Below are 13763 nucleotides of genomic sequence, written 5' to 3'. Positions count from 1 at the left end.
CATTCGCCTTCTTGGCCGCCAGGGCACATTGCTGGCTCATGGTCATCCTGTTGTCCACCAGGACTCCCAGGTCCCTTTCCACAGAGCTGCTCTCCAGGAGGTCAGCCCCCAACCTGTACTGGTGCATGGGGTTATTCCTCCCCAGATGCAGCACTCTACACTTACCCTTGTTGAATTTCATCAGGTTTCTCTCTGCCCAACTCTCCAGCCTGTCCAGGTCTTGCTGTATGGCGGCACAGCCTTCTGGCGTGTCAGCCACTCCTCCCAGTTTTGTGTCATCAGCAAACTTGCTGATGGTATACTCTATCCCTTCATCGAGGTCATTGATGAATATATTGAACAAGACTGGGCCCAGTACTGACCCTGAGGGACACCACTTGTTACTGACCTCCAACTAGACTCTGCACCACTAACCACCACCGTCTGAGCTCTATCTGTAAGCCAGTTTTCAATCCAGAGGTAACCTCTGCATCTGATTCCACTCCAACTACCTTCATGGTACTGTACATCCCCTCAGATGTGACAAGAGGTGCCTTCAGATCATATACAGTGTCATTCTTAGGCACATCAAGGCTGATGTTCTTAGGGTAGAAAGTCCTTGCCAAACAAGCCATACTCAGTTTGTTGTCGTATAGTTTGGGTTCCTTTGATTTAAGCACACTAACTTCTGGGGCAGATTCTTCTTGAATCTCTGAAAAAGAAACGTCATTTTGGGATGACTTTTCTGCATACTTTTCTGACAGCTAAATCATCAAGGTGAATTCCTTTAAGGGAAGGACCTTGAAATGAGGAAGGGAACTTTTAAGAATACAACACAAATGATCATATCAGTTTTGAATTCATAACAATTTAGATACTAAAATGAACATTTACTTCAAGGGTAGCCTTACATGCTTGTAACATGATACATACTAGGAGATTTTTTTTTTTATTATTATTTATTACCAAAAAATCCTTTCCCTAATGAGGCTAAAAGGCTTAACACACAGGGAGAGAAGACAGTTTGTTATTCCACTCTAAAAAGCTGTTCCAATGGGTCGGATTACTTTCAGATACAAAATAATGTTTTCATGCTCTAGAAAAATGAGTCTGTGATGTACAAATTCTTCAGAGGTTAATTTTGCCTAGTATTATTGCCTCTTTTTCTGTTCTGCCCCTGTTCTGCTAAAATTGGGGGATGGGAGGGGAGAGGTGAGGGGTGGTGATGTTTGTCCCAGAAACACAAAATGGATAAGGCTGGAAGGGATGTCAGAGGATTGTCAAGTCCTAATGTCCTGCTCAAAGCAAGGTCAGCTAAAGCACATCCCTAAGGACCATGTCTAGTTGAGTTTTGAATATGAAGACTCCACAGCCTCTATGGGTGACCTGTTCCAGTTCTCAGTCACTCTCACAGTGAAAAACCTTTAATTATGTTTAAGTGGAATTTCCTGTATTTCAGTTTGTGCACATTTCCTCTTGTCCTGCCCCTGGGTACCACTCAGAAGAGTCTGGCTTAATCCTCTCTACTTCCCTCCATCAGGTATTTATATAGATAAGAAGTCCATTGTGGGTGCATCTTGTCAGGTCAGAAAGACTTGTGTGTATGGGGTTTATTTAAATGTTCTTTTAGCCTGATCCTCATCAGCTGAGGAAGACCTTGGTCTTCCTTGCTCTGGACTTTTCCACTGACCTCAGGGGCCTGGAATTCCTGAAGGAAAATCTTATTGATAAAGAATGCAACAAAGGTGGCATTGAGTACTTCAACCTTTTCTGTGCCCATTGTCACCAATTTTCATTCCTATTTAGCAGCAGGACCTTTTCCCCATGTCTTCCTTTTGGTGCTGACATAACTGTGGAAGCTTTTCTTGTTGCATTTCCCATCCTGTACCAGATTCATCTCTAGGTGGGCTTTGACTTTCCTATCCCCATGCCTGTGTGCTTTGATAGATTATCTATGTTTTTCTCAGGTCATCCAACCCTGCTTCCAGTACTTGTATATTTCCTTTTTATGTCCGAGTTTTGCCAGGAGCTCCTTGTTCATTCATGTAGGTCGTCTGCCACTTTTGCTTGGCTTCCTGTACATGGGTTCTTAAGCTTGGAGGAGACAGTTCTTGAAAATCAACCAGTTCTCCTGGACCTCTCTTCTCTTCAGGACAGTCTCTCATGGTTTATTTCAGGGTTTCGCTAGCAAGGTGCTGCAGGGGCATCCTTTGCAGAAGAAGGTCATGAACTGCTCTGTGCCTGTCACAATGGGTTTCAGCTGGCACTGAAACAAATAAAACCAACCCACCAGGTGTCAAAACTCAACCAACCAGAGGAGCATATGGCATCTCTGCTCAAATATATTTAATAGAGGTTGCTACCTGCCAGGGACAAAGGAAACAAAAAGGGCACTGTGATGGATGCACCCATTCAGACTGAGTGAATGATACTTTTGTTCAGGCATCACCAAAAGGTAGACCTGACTGAAATCAGCCCTGCTGTGCAAACCGTGAAAACTGTGCTAGGCCATATCTTCTCAGGAACTGAGGAATCTAAGCCATGTATTATCAGGACCTAACAGTACCAGCCTGAGCTGCGACTAGACAAAACTATTAACTGTTACATCTCCACTCCCGCACATACACCAAAGGGGGGGTTGACAATGAGTCAATCACTTTACGCTATAAATATCTGTAGCCCCACAAGCCCATTAATCTCCCCTGTACAGCACTGCAAGGCAGTGATTTCCCCCTTGAGCAGGGTTGCCTCTCACGGTTACTCCTGGAGGCTGAGAGACCACTTACTCAGCATCTGATATCTATAACAAGGTATGCAACATTTTACATCAGGCCTAAAAGTATATTGTATATATATATATATAATGACATTTATATATCCAGCTATAGCTTAATTCTTAGAAGTGTAGTAAGTAGTAGAGCCATCTAATCAACATCTAAATTATCATTTAAATTATAGTTGTCAAATCATTGTTAAATCACTGTTTAATTACCATTCAATTATTGCCTAATCATCATTTGATTACCATTTAATTTTCATTCAATCATCGTTTAATTACCATTCAATCATCGTATAACCATTATTAAAATCCTTTTAGTGAACCCCACAATGATGATTTCTCTTAATAATTCATCTGCGACAGAGACCTGAAAACAGACACAGGAGGAGACATGTGAGTACACATATGAGGACACAAAAGACAGGAAAGGAAAGACATGAGCGGAGACACACAAAAAAAACGACACACGGAAGGGGACATTGCTGGTGAGATGACTGGATCTGCTCTGTTGGAAAGAGGCAGTCCATGCCAGAACAAGTAAAACCCTTGAAGTGAGTGCCTCCCGTGGAGGAACACATGCTGGAGCAGGAACCCTCCCAAAAGGAGAGTGGCTCGTGGAGAAGCCACTTTCCTATGCAAGAGCGGGTAAAACCTCTGAAGGGACTGTGGCCTGTGGAGAAACCCATGCCAGAGCAGAAGGGGAAATGAAAAAGAAGCAAGGCACAGCAGAAAGAAACCATGAGGAACATTATCTCGGCCTCCTGAGCTGTTCCTTGCCTCACCAAAGGAATTGGGATGGACTGAGTACATTGTATAGTGGAAACAAGAGACTCTGAGATTGCAAGGTCGGAGGAGAGGTGTTGGACTCAATTTGAACCAGGGGAAGGGTGCTTCCCTATGTGTTTGCTTAGTAGTCAATGTATTTTTGTTTCTCAGTATCTAAATCACAATTAAAAATCTATATTACTAGACAATAAATTAAAGGAATTGAAATCCCTCAAGATAAGACTGTTTTGTCTGTGACACAGGGAATTCTTCCAAGAAGGACCCTGAACAAACCAAAGGAGTCCAGCTTTGTGATCCAGCTCTTTGCATTGTTCCTTCCTCTCTGAAGCCCAAACTGACCCATGGTCACTGCAGCAAGGACACTCCACTTTGAGGGCTTATGGTACTTCATTTTTATATCGGTTACTGCCACTGTTGTGTTTTTTTCTCTCCTCCTTTTTGTGATTTATTTTTCTTCAGTCATAAACCCTTTTCATGATGGTTTTCTTACTTTCTCTAATCTAGTTTGTCTTACTATTTAACCAGCTGACTAGCTACGTTTGAGATTGCTTGTTTATTTATTTATGCCTGCTTTTCATTTTCTGTGAGTGTCTGGGGAATACCTCTTGCTAAAGTAAGTAGTTTGCTTTTCATTTGAGTTTTACAAATTTATTTGATAACTTTAGTTAATGCTGAAAGAAAACTGCAGGAAATATTTAATCTTGAAACTCAGTCCTGAGTTAAGGAAGAAGAGGGGAAGTATGGGCAGGGAAGTTAAAAGGAGATGAAGGAATTTTGCGTCCAGGACGGCATCTGAAGAGGATAAGGACGGGCTTGGAAGAGGCGTAGTAGATGGCTTCTTTGTGCATGGTTGCTTGATTACTGTGAGACACACTAGAAAGGCTCAGCTGCCTCTTTCTAGGAAAAAAACCCTAGTATAATTCTTGGTCCCCAGACAGTCTTTACACTTATTTTAACCCATGCTCATATTTCTGTAGCAGTCTAATCTGAGCCTAGATCATTGCACATCCTTCCTTTGATACCACAACAATAACTGGATTTGTCCACAGTTTTAATTTGTAAGAGCAGTTAACATCATCTGAACCGAAGATGACATATCCCTTGAAGAAGTGGGTGTGTATTATGGTTTTGTGTGGGCAGACCCCAAAGCCCACATGCAAAGGCCTTCAAAACCTCTGATAACATTTCAACCTTCTCACCCTTTTTTTGTCCTCCTCTTCCCAGAAGAAGTATCTGCAGAGTTGATGACTTGGTTTTGATAGGATGAAGTGCTGCATTGGACTTTCTTGAAAGGATATAGTAAAGCCAGCTTTTAGATATTTCCCAGCAGCATGTTGGATCCAGCCCCAATCTCAAATGCTGTCAGTGATGGGTATGCCAGGGATGTTGGAGGTGATTAACTCTGAGATCTTTTCCATCCCATATATTTCTTTATGCATGACAAAGGGTATCTGAAAATGAGAGAGGCTAAGCTAAATAGTTGGTAAGATATCAAATAATCGATTTATCTATCTTACTCCTTCCATAGACTCTCTTATATGGGATGCATAGACTATTGGGGTTGTGTCCTCGTTTGAGGTAAAACAGAACCAATTTTCTGTTCAGTAATTTTACTTTGAAGTTAAGCCTCTTCTAACTAACTGAAGTCTCTGAAATTAACAGCATATTGTCCAGACACTGTTCACTCCCAGAGTGATAAGACCTGATTGTTTCTAATTTATGCCAAGAAACAGCATGCAGAGAGGCTCCTGCTTATCTTTATTGCTATAACAACCCAGGCCAGCTAACTTTGTTATTTGCCCCATTCGAGGGTCGGTAGTGGAAAAGCACAGTGGGGTCCCATCTGTGGGGAGGAGTGGACCGGACAGGTGACCCAAAACTGACCAACAGGGTATTCCATCCCATCTGCCTCATGCTCAGTGTAAAAGCTGAGGGATCAAAGGGTCAGATCTTGCTCTCTTTCTTCAATGGCCAGTGTCCTAGGAGGACTCTGTCCATTTGTCTGCCCTTGATCCTGATCCATGTGTCCCTGAATCCAGATCTGGAATCCAGTTCTTGTCCAGAGCTGAGTCCAGTCTGGGACTTTCCCAGTGCCCGCCAGCAACCTCATTGTCATCCTGGGAGTTTTGTATATATTTCATTATTTTCTTTTTATTTTATTATTAATATTTTATTAAAGTAGTGTAGTTTTTTCTAAACTCATAAGGCTCTTTATTTCTCTCCCTCCTCTCCTTGGAGAGGGACTTGAGGGAGAGCATCTGTCATTTGTCTCAGTGGCCTGTCCGGCCCAAATCAAGACAGATTTATTGGCACTCAATGTGGGGCACGAGTGGGGCTCCAGCTTGCTCAGAAATTAAAACAGATGGCTCACACCATGTTGTTCTTAGGCGAAATATTATATCATGCCTTTAGAAAACTTTGATTAAAGTTAATTGATGCAATGCTGCTTAACCAGCTCAGTGTGTTGTATGGCTTATTTGCTTTTTGTGTTTGTATGCAGTGGTTTAAACGTGCTATTCTGCTGTGGTTTGGAATACAGATCTATAATATGATAACTTGGACAACAGTTTTACTTGTACATCTCGGGCATCACGTAATGGATTCTATTACTAATTACACTTTTGATTTTACCTGGGGAAAGTTTACTTTGCCCTTCAATGCTTACACCAAGTTGACACCATCAGACGTAGGGGATGGAAACCTTTTGGTTGTCTGAAACACTTGTTCATGTTAAATTGCAAAAGCAAGTAAAAATATCACTCAAACTCTTCCCTGCAATTTATTGCAAAATATTACTCAACCTCTCCTGCCTGCAATTTAACAGCAAAACTAATGTACACCTCTGCTTTCTTCCAGAATAGGCCCTGGTTATGGGGAAACTTTCCTTTCTTTCTAGTGTTAAACCTGTTTGCATTTATCTTGGTGTTGCTACCACAGGGGGAGGTAGAGCTGACTGCAAGTGTGAGGAGGCACATCTCCAGTGACAACCACTCATGGCTTGGATGGGCGTATGTTTTGCAGGGTGAAAAACGGGCTGGAAGGCCGGGCCCAAAGAGTGCTGATGAATGGACTTAAATCCGGTTGGCGGCCGGTCATGAGTGGTGTTCCTCAGGGCTCAGTATTGGAATCAGTCCCCTTTAATATCAGATCCCCTTATCAATAAGGGAATCAAGCACACCCTCAGTAAGTTTGCAGACACCACCAAGTTAGGTGAGAGTGTCGACCTGCTTCATGGTAGGAAAGCTCTACAGAGGGATCTGGATAGGCTGGACCAATGGGCAGAGGCCAATGGTATGAGGTTCAACAAAGCCAAGTGCCGGATCCTGCATGTGGGTCACAACAACCGCATGCAGCACTACAGGCTTGGGGAGGACTGGCTCGAAAGCTGCCCAGCAGAAAAAGACCTGGGGGTGTTGGTTGACAGCTGGCTGGATATGAGCCAGTAGTGTGGCCAGGTGGCCAAGAAAGCCAACAACATCCTGGCTTGTATGAGGAATAGTGTGGCCAGTAGGACTGGGGCAGTGATTGACCCTCTCTGCTCGACACTGGTGAGGCCTCACCTTGAATACTGTGTTCAGTTTTGTTCACTACAAGAAAGACATCGAGGTACTGGAGGGTGTCCAGGGAAAGGCAATGAAGCTGGTGAGGGGTCTGGAGCACAAGACTTATGTGTAGTGTCAGAAGGAGCTGGGATTGTTTAGCCTGGAGAAGAGGAGGCTGAGGGGAGACCTTATTGCTCTCTGCAGCTACCTGAAAGGAGGCTGTAGAGAGGTGGGGGTTAACCTCTGCTCACTATTAACAAGTGATAGGACCAGAGGAAATGGCCTCAAGATAATCCAGGCTAGGTTTAGTTTTGATACTAGGAAAAACTTCTTCACTGAAAAGGGTTGTCAAACATTGGAATAGGCTGCCCAGGGAAGTGGTGGAATCACCACCCCTGGAGGTATTTAAAAGACGGTTAGATGTGGTGCTTAAGGACATGGTTTAGTAGTAGTTTTGGCAGTATTAGGTTGATGTATCTTAAAGGTCCCTTCCAACCCAAATGATTCTATGATTCTATGATGGAGTATACCCTCAGCAAGTTTGCTGACGACACCAAGCTGTGTGGTGCGGTTGACATATGGTGGATGGAAGGGATGACATCCAGAGGGACCTGGACAGGCTTAAGAGGTGGGCCTGTGCAAACTTCATGAAGTTCAACAAGGCCAAGTGCAAGGTCCCCTAAGTCCTAAGCACAAATACAGGCTGGGTGGGGAATGGACTGAGAGCAGCCCTGAGGAGAAGGACTTGGGGATACTGGTAGATAAAACTGGGGTGTTCGCTGATGAGAAGCTCAACATGAGCTGGCAATATGCATTCATAGCCCAGAAAGCCAACCACATCCTGGGCTGAATCAAAAGAAGTGTGGCCAGCGGGTCGAGGGAGGTTATTCTGCCCCTCTACTCTGCTCCTGTGAGACATACCTGCAGTACTGCATCCAGCTCTGGGGCCCTCGACATAAGAACTACATGGACCTGTTGGAGTGAGTCCAAAGGAGGGCCACGAAGATGATCAGAGGTCTGGAGCACCTCTTCTATGAAGACAGGCTGAGAGAGTTGGAGTTGCTCTGCCTAGACAAGAGAACATCTCCCTAGACATCTCTGGGGAGATGTTATAGTGGTCTTTCAGTACCTAAAGGGGGCCTACAGGAAAGCTGGGGAGGGACTCTTGATCAGGGAGTGTAGCAGCAGGACAAGAGGTAACTCTTTTAAATGGAAAGAGGTCACATTTAAATTAGTTATTAGGAAGAATAATGTGGTGGTGGTGAGACACTGGAACAGGTTTCCCAGAGAAGCTGTGGCTACCCAATCCCTGGAAGTGTTCAAGGCCAGGTTGGACAGGGTTTTGAGCAACCTGGGCTAGTGGGAGGTGTCCCTGGCCATGGCAGGGGGGGTGGAACTAGATAATCTGTAAGGTACCTTCCAACACAAACCATTCTATGGTTCTGTGGTTCCATATTTGTCCAAAATTGCTAGGTAATAGTGTCAGAAATATCAAATGCAGATATGAAAGCAATAGAATTGGGACCAATGAGAAAAAAAAGGTAATTAGTGGTGGGTTGTTTGTTTGAGAAGAGTTTGGGAAGAAAAAAAAAAAAAAAGGAGGAGCAAAGGTGGCTAAAAGCTGTGTTCAGGAAAAGAAAAGAAAAAAATGGGGTTGCAGTTGTGCCAGCAATTAAAAGGGAAATCATAAGTCCTAAGAACCGCTGTGTCTGGGTTACCAGCAGCTGCAGCGACTGGAGTAAGAGCATACTATGTGAGTGTGTATGTCAATATGTGCAGTCACTAATGAATATCAAGCCAGACTAGCCAGTGTGTAGGATAAGACGACTGGGAGCCTTGAATTGAAGCAGACCTAAGTCTGGGCCAGCTACTGGAGAAATGAGGGAATCTGCAATTTGGCTACTGGGAGGAGCAGGCAGGAGGATCAAACCAAGTGCCAGAGTACAGGTCAGAGTTCTAGTTAGCTACTGGTAAGGCCAGAGGTCTGGACCATGTAGCAGAAAGACCCTTTTGCATTTGAGACAACTGGGAGACCAGGGGATCCAGAGCCAGGTTCTGCATAGACTGGATGTCTAAGGTCAGTTACTGGGAGTGGGGTCACAGAGTGCGTGTGTCTGTGGGTGGGTGGGTGCGTATGTCTGAGAACAAATAACCAGAGTGATACTCCGGGCCTCAGACGTGTGGACAACTATTGAATAGACCTGAGTACCTAGGGCCAGCAACTGGAGGTAGCGTATATATGTGAATATATGCACGTATGTACATGTATTCAGTTAATGGCCTTTCATCTCAATTAGTCAGAGAGGGAAACGATATCAGGTTGTTTGTGCTGTTCATATTTGCATGAGTGCTGTATTCTCTGTTTTTCTTGGTCTGTGTGGTCAACCATGTAGATATTGTATACTGTGTGAGTGCACCTCATAGGAATATATGCTCCGTCACACTACAAGCCCGACCTGGAAACTATAGAAGCCAAGTTAGAATCACAGAATCAGAGAATGATTGAGGTTCAAAAGGACCTCTGGAAGTCATCTGGTCCAACCCCCCACTCAAGCAGGACCACCTAGAGCCAGTTGCCAAGGACCATGTCCAGATGGCTTTTGAGTATCTCCAAGGAGGGAGACTCCACAACCTTTCTGGCCAACCTGTGCCAGTGCTCAGTCACTCTCAGAGTGAAGTGTTTCCTTAACTTCATAGGGAATCTCCTGTGTTTCTGTTTCTGTTTGTGCCCATTGCCTCCTGTCCTGTCGCTGGACACCATTGGAAAGAGCCTGACTCTGTCTTCTTTACACCCTCCCTCCAGGTATTTATGTATTGATAAGGTCCCCTCCAGAGCCTTCTCTTCTTCAGGATGAACAGTCCCGGCACTTTCAGCTTTTCCTTACAGGAGAGATGCTGCAATCCCTTAATCATCTTTGTGTCCCTCTGCTGGACTCTCTCCAGTATGTCCATGTCTCTCTTGTACTGGGGAGTCCAGAACTGGACACAGCTCTCCAGGTGTGGTCTCACCAGGCCTGAGCAGAGGGGAAGGATCCCCTCCCTCTACCTTCTGGCAATGCAGTCCAGGATACCATTTGCCTTCTTCCTTCCTCTTCTCCACCACTTCGGTGCCCTCAGAGGCACCTTCCTCTCTCCTGACAGTCCCTTGCTTGCAGGCTCTTCTCACCCAAAAAGCCCCATCAGCCCAAAAGCTTTTCCCCTTGTGCAGTGAGGTTTTACACATGCTGTTGCAGACAGGCAGTGCTCAGGCCTCACCCCAGGTCCAGCATGTGACAAAGCATCCAACCACTCCCCCATGCCCAGAGCTGTGATTGCTACACCTTTCTTTACAGGACAGGCAGCTTGGGGCGGATTTGGGCTGCATAGAGAAGGAGCCATGCTCTCTGCCCAGAGAGATGCCTTGAGGTTGTCTTTCTGCCCCCATTCTCCTTGTATTGAAGGAGCACCAGGGTAGCTATGAGGAAGAGGCAGTGATGGTATTTTGTGGGGAAGGCTGTGAATGGAGGTGAAAAGTCCCCTGTGTGAGGGGTTTGGGGATTGACCTGCCCATGGGACTTATTCACACATGAAATTTTAATTCTCGGTTCCATTATAAATGTCAAATTTTACTGCAAATTCAGCTGCCCATGGATAGATTTGGAGTTCCAACATCTATTAATCCCAAACCTCACTGATATTTCCCAGGGCAAGTACAGGCAACTGGCATTTGGAGAAAGGGCCCTGTCACCACAGCATTCCTCCCCCTTTTTGTGCCGCCTCTCCCTCCATTGGCGTCACTGTGTGCTGCCTGGCACAGAAATAGGTGGGTGTGTCTAAGTCTGTAAGGGCATGGAGCTGCAGGGAGACCTTGTTTTTGTCTTTGTCTGCAGAGATGGTGACTCGGCCTTGGAAGGGTGGGGCATACCCCGTGTTATTCCCAAAAGGATAGATCCAGGCTAGAAATTGCAGCTGCCCTCCTGGGGCCTGACGGGCACAATTCCAGTCATATCGAGGGCTGTCCAGAGGTGCTCCCATTACAGTACAGGCGAGTGTCAGTGATCCGGGGACCCTTCCCTCCTTTGGACCAGATGCCACCATCTTTATGGAAGAAAGGGTACCTGGAAAGTCACTGGGCAGGTGTGAGATTTATGAGAAAGTTCATGGGTTTGGGTGAGCCCAAGAAGAAGCCCATGAGAATCTGGGTTACTGCTGGTAAACTTGCCATATCTTTAAATATGAATCCAGAAGTTTGGCAGAAGGAGGGCATGGAGTTCCCAGCCCTTCCCAGTCTTCCTGCTCCCTTCACCTGGGAAAGGAGGCATGCCTGGACCCACACCCCCAGGCACAGAGAGTGCAGAGTACAGGCTAGGCATGAACATGTGGGGAACTGGTTTGTCAGTTGCACATGAGCCCCAGAGGGACAAGAAGCATGAGGCTCTTTAATGTCCCTAGGCAATGGCCTGTCCATAGAAAATCTCAAAGCTGCACAGAATGAGACTCTGCACAGCTCCTTTGGGCAGTTATTAGCTTTGTCTAGGAATATCTTCCCCTTACTCCATGCTCAGAAAAATCTCTGAAAACTTCCCTCATCTGCATTGCACCAGCATTCAACCCCACCTGACACTGGAAGATGATTTCCATGCAAGGATTCATCTTATGTCATGGCATTTAGAGTTGGGTAGTAGAAAACTGAGGTGTACAGTGTACAGCCTAAGACTACTCAGTCCCAGTCTTTTTCCCCTTCCCTCACAGCTCTTAGTAGTGCTGTGCAGGACAAGGTCGGGAGCCAAGGACCCATCCTTTATGCGATCACATCCTTCTGTTCTGGGGCAGAGTGAAGAGAAACTAAACACCGAAGGGTGACAGAGATGAGCAAAGCCCAACTTTTGACCCCCAGAAGGGAGAGGCAAGACCTGGATTGGGCAGATGGAGCTAGTGACCCTTCTGGCCCCATCACACACACCCCAGCAGTACTGGGAACACCAGACCAGAGGACAAACCAGCCCCAGCCAATGCATGGGTAGAGGTGGACTAAGCATGCTGGGTTCATCTCTGGTGCTCGTCTGCACCCTTTGTGGGACTATGGTCCAAGTGCACCCTGCAGCTCTGCAGGAGTACAAGTCAGAGCTGTGACTCTCCTGGGCGCTGCTAGGCTCTTCCAGCCCTGGCTCAGCAGAAAGAAAGCCATCCCCTGCTCCACTCCCTCTTTCCTAGCAGTACTCCTCCTCTTCTTCCTCTTGCATCCAGAACAGTGTCTAGCTCTCTTTCAATCCTCTTTCCTGTGGTGCTTCACACTGGCCCTTTTGTAGGGGAGGTCAGTGCCCTGGGGTGGAAACTGGAGGGGCTGGAGGTAGAGGGCAGGCAGGAGCTCACTGGACCTGGTAGTGCCAGGGTGAGCAGGGACCCAGGGAGGATTTTGCCTGGTCCTTGACTGTCTCTTGCAAGCTGTGCTGAGTCACCCTGCTCCTTCTTCTCCAGCTAGAGCTAAGCCCTGAGCCAGCCTGGCTTGTCCCATTCCCACCCACAGCAGGACAGTGCAGGGCTGAGCGATGCTCTGCGGATGTGGAGAGAGGGATTAAAATACCAAGGGAGGACACATTTCATAACTGCCTAGGTGAAGAAGAGGCAGCTTGGGGTCCCATCCCTTCCAGCCCTGGGGCTGGTGAACATCTCTTCTGTGCCTGGCGGTGGGGTACTGAAGGGCTATGTCAGATCTCCAACCTTCTATTGGTCCTCCAACCTCCACACATCCCATGGGAGGGCAGGAAAGGGCAAAGTATTTTTGGAATGATACAGCTCCCTGGCAAAGGGAAACACAAAAACCCCATGTCCGTGTCCTCTTCCCAGGAAAGGGGGGGCTCTCACCTTTAAGAGCTGCAGCAAAGGCGATGACCAGCATCCAGAGGAGCATTGCAGGCTTCCCCAGAGGATTTTGCATCCTGTACCGTGACGTAGGAAAGTAAAATTGTGGGGCTGATAAGGGCTCAGACCTTCCTCTCTTTGAGTCAGCGGACAAATGCCCCATCCTTCCAGAGCTGGAGGTTCAGACTTCCTTGCAACTCCAGGCAGATTTGAAGTCTTTTCGGAGCAACCCCTTTGCAGTTGCAGGTACTTCATGCACTGGGGTGTTGGGTACACTCGTTACTACTGGCCTGGGTGGGGACAGGAAACCACATTCATTTTTTTGTACTGCTCAGCCTGCACAGGAAACACAGGGACCTCTCTTGTCTCCCTAGGGTCCCTCATAACAATATCTCTGAACCTCCTATCAGATGCTGCGGCCCTGTAGATGGCTGTGGTCATGTAGATGTCTGAGAGGGGACAGGCATGGTAATGTGGAGAGGGTCTTCTACCTGGGAGCGATATCCTCCTTCCCTCAGCATGGCCCAAACCATGTTGCCCAACCCCAAGCCAAGGGCCACAGCTGCCAGATCTAGGAGGGAACAGAAGGATTTTCACTTCTGGCTCCTCCATGCCTGTATCGCTGTAAGCTGTGCCTGAAGCACTGAAATAGAGCAGGCAGTGGTCCTGTTACTGTGTGGTAGATGGGGACATCTACCCTGGGCAAAATGGGCCATGTGGCTGTAGGAGAATCCTGTCACCCACCACATATTGTAGGGGCCCACGGGGATGCTCCAGTACCAATGTTGAAAAATGGGAGAGGCTTCAGTGCTGTAAGTCCATCAGAGAGGTCCTCA

General features: G+C 46.6%; 1 protein-coding gene across 1 annotated transcript in view; it reads right to left on the bottom strand.

Moving 5' to 3' along the window:
* Positions 1-12976, bottom strand: part of LOC104289959 — a 14212-nt gene extending 1236 nt beyond the window's left edge. The window contains exons 1-3 of the mRNA XM_009888992.1: positions 12931-12976; positions 10864-11183; positions 443-689 (exon numbers count right to left, since the gene is read on the bottom strand). Of these exons, the coding sequence (XP_009887294.1) occupies positions 443-689; positions 10864-11183; positions 12931-12976 (613 nt within the window). The remainder of the gene's footprint in view (positions 1-442; positions 690-10863; positions 11184-12930) is intronic.
* Between the last annotated feature and the right edge of the window lie 787 nt (positions 12977-13763).

Source organism: Charadrius vociferus, unplaced genomic scaffold, assembly GCF_000708025.1.
Source record: "Charadrius vociferus isolate BGI_N301 unplaced genomic scaffold, ASM70802v2 scaffold597, whole genome shotgun sequence".
NCBI classification, from domain to species: domain Eukaryota; kingdom Metazoa; phylum Chordata; class Aves; order Charadriiformes; family Charadriidae; genus Charadrius; species Charadrius vociferus.
This window is presented reverse-complemented; position numbering and strand designations above follow the sequence as displayed.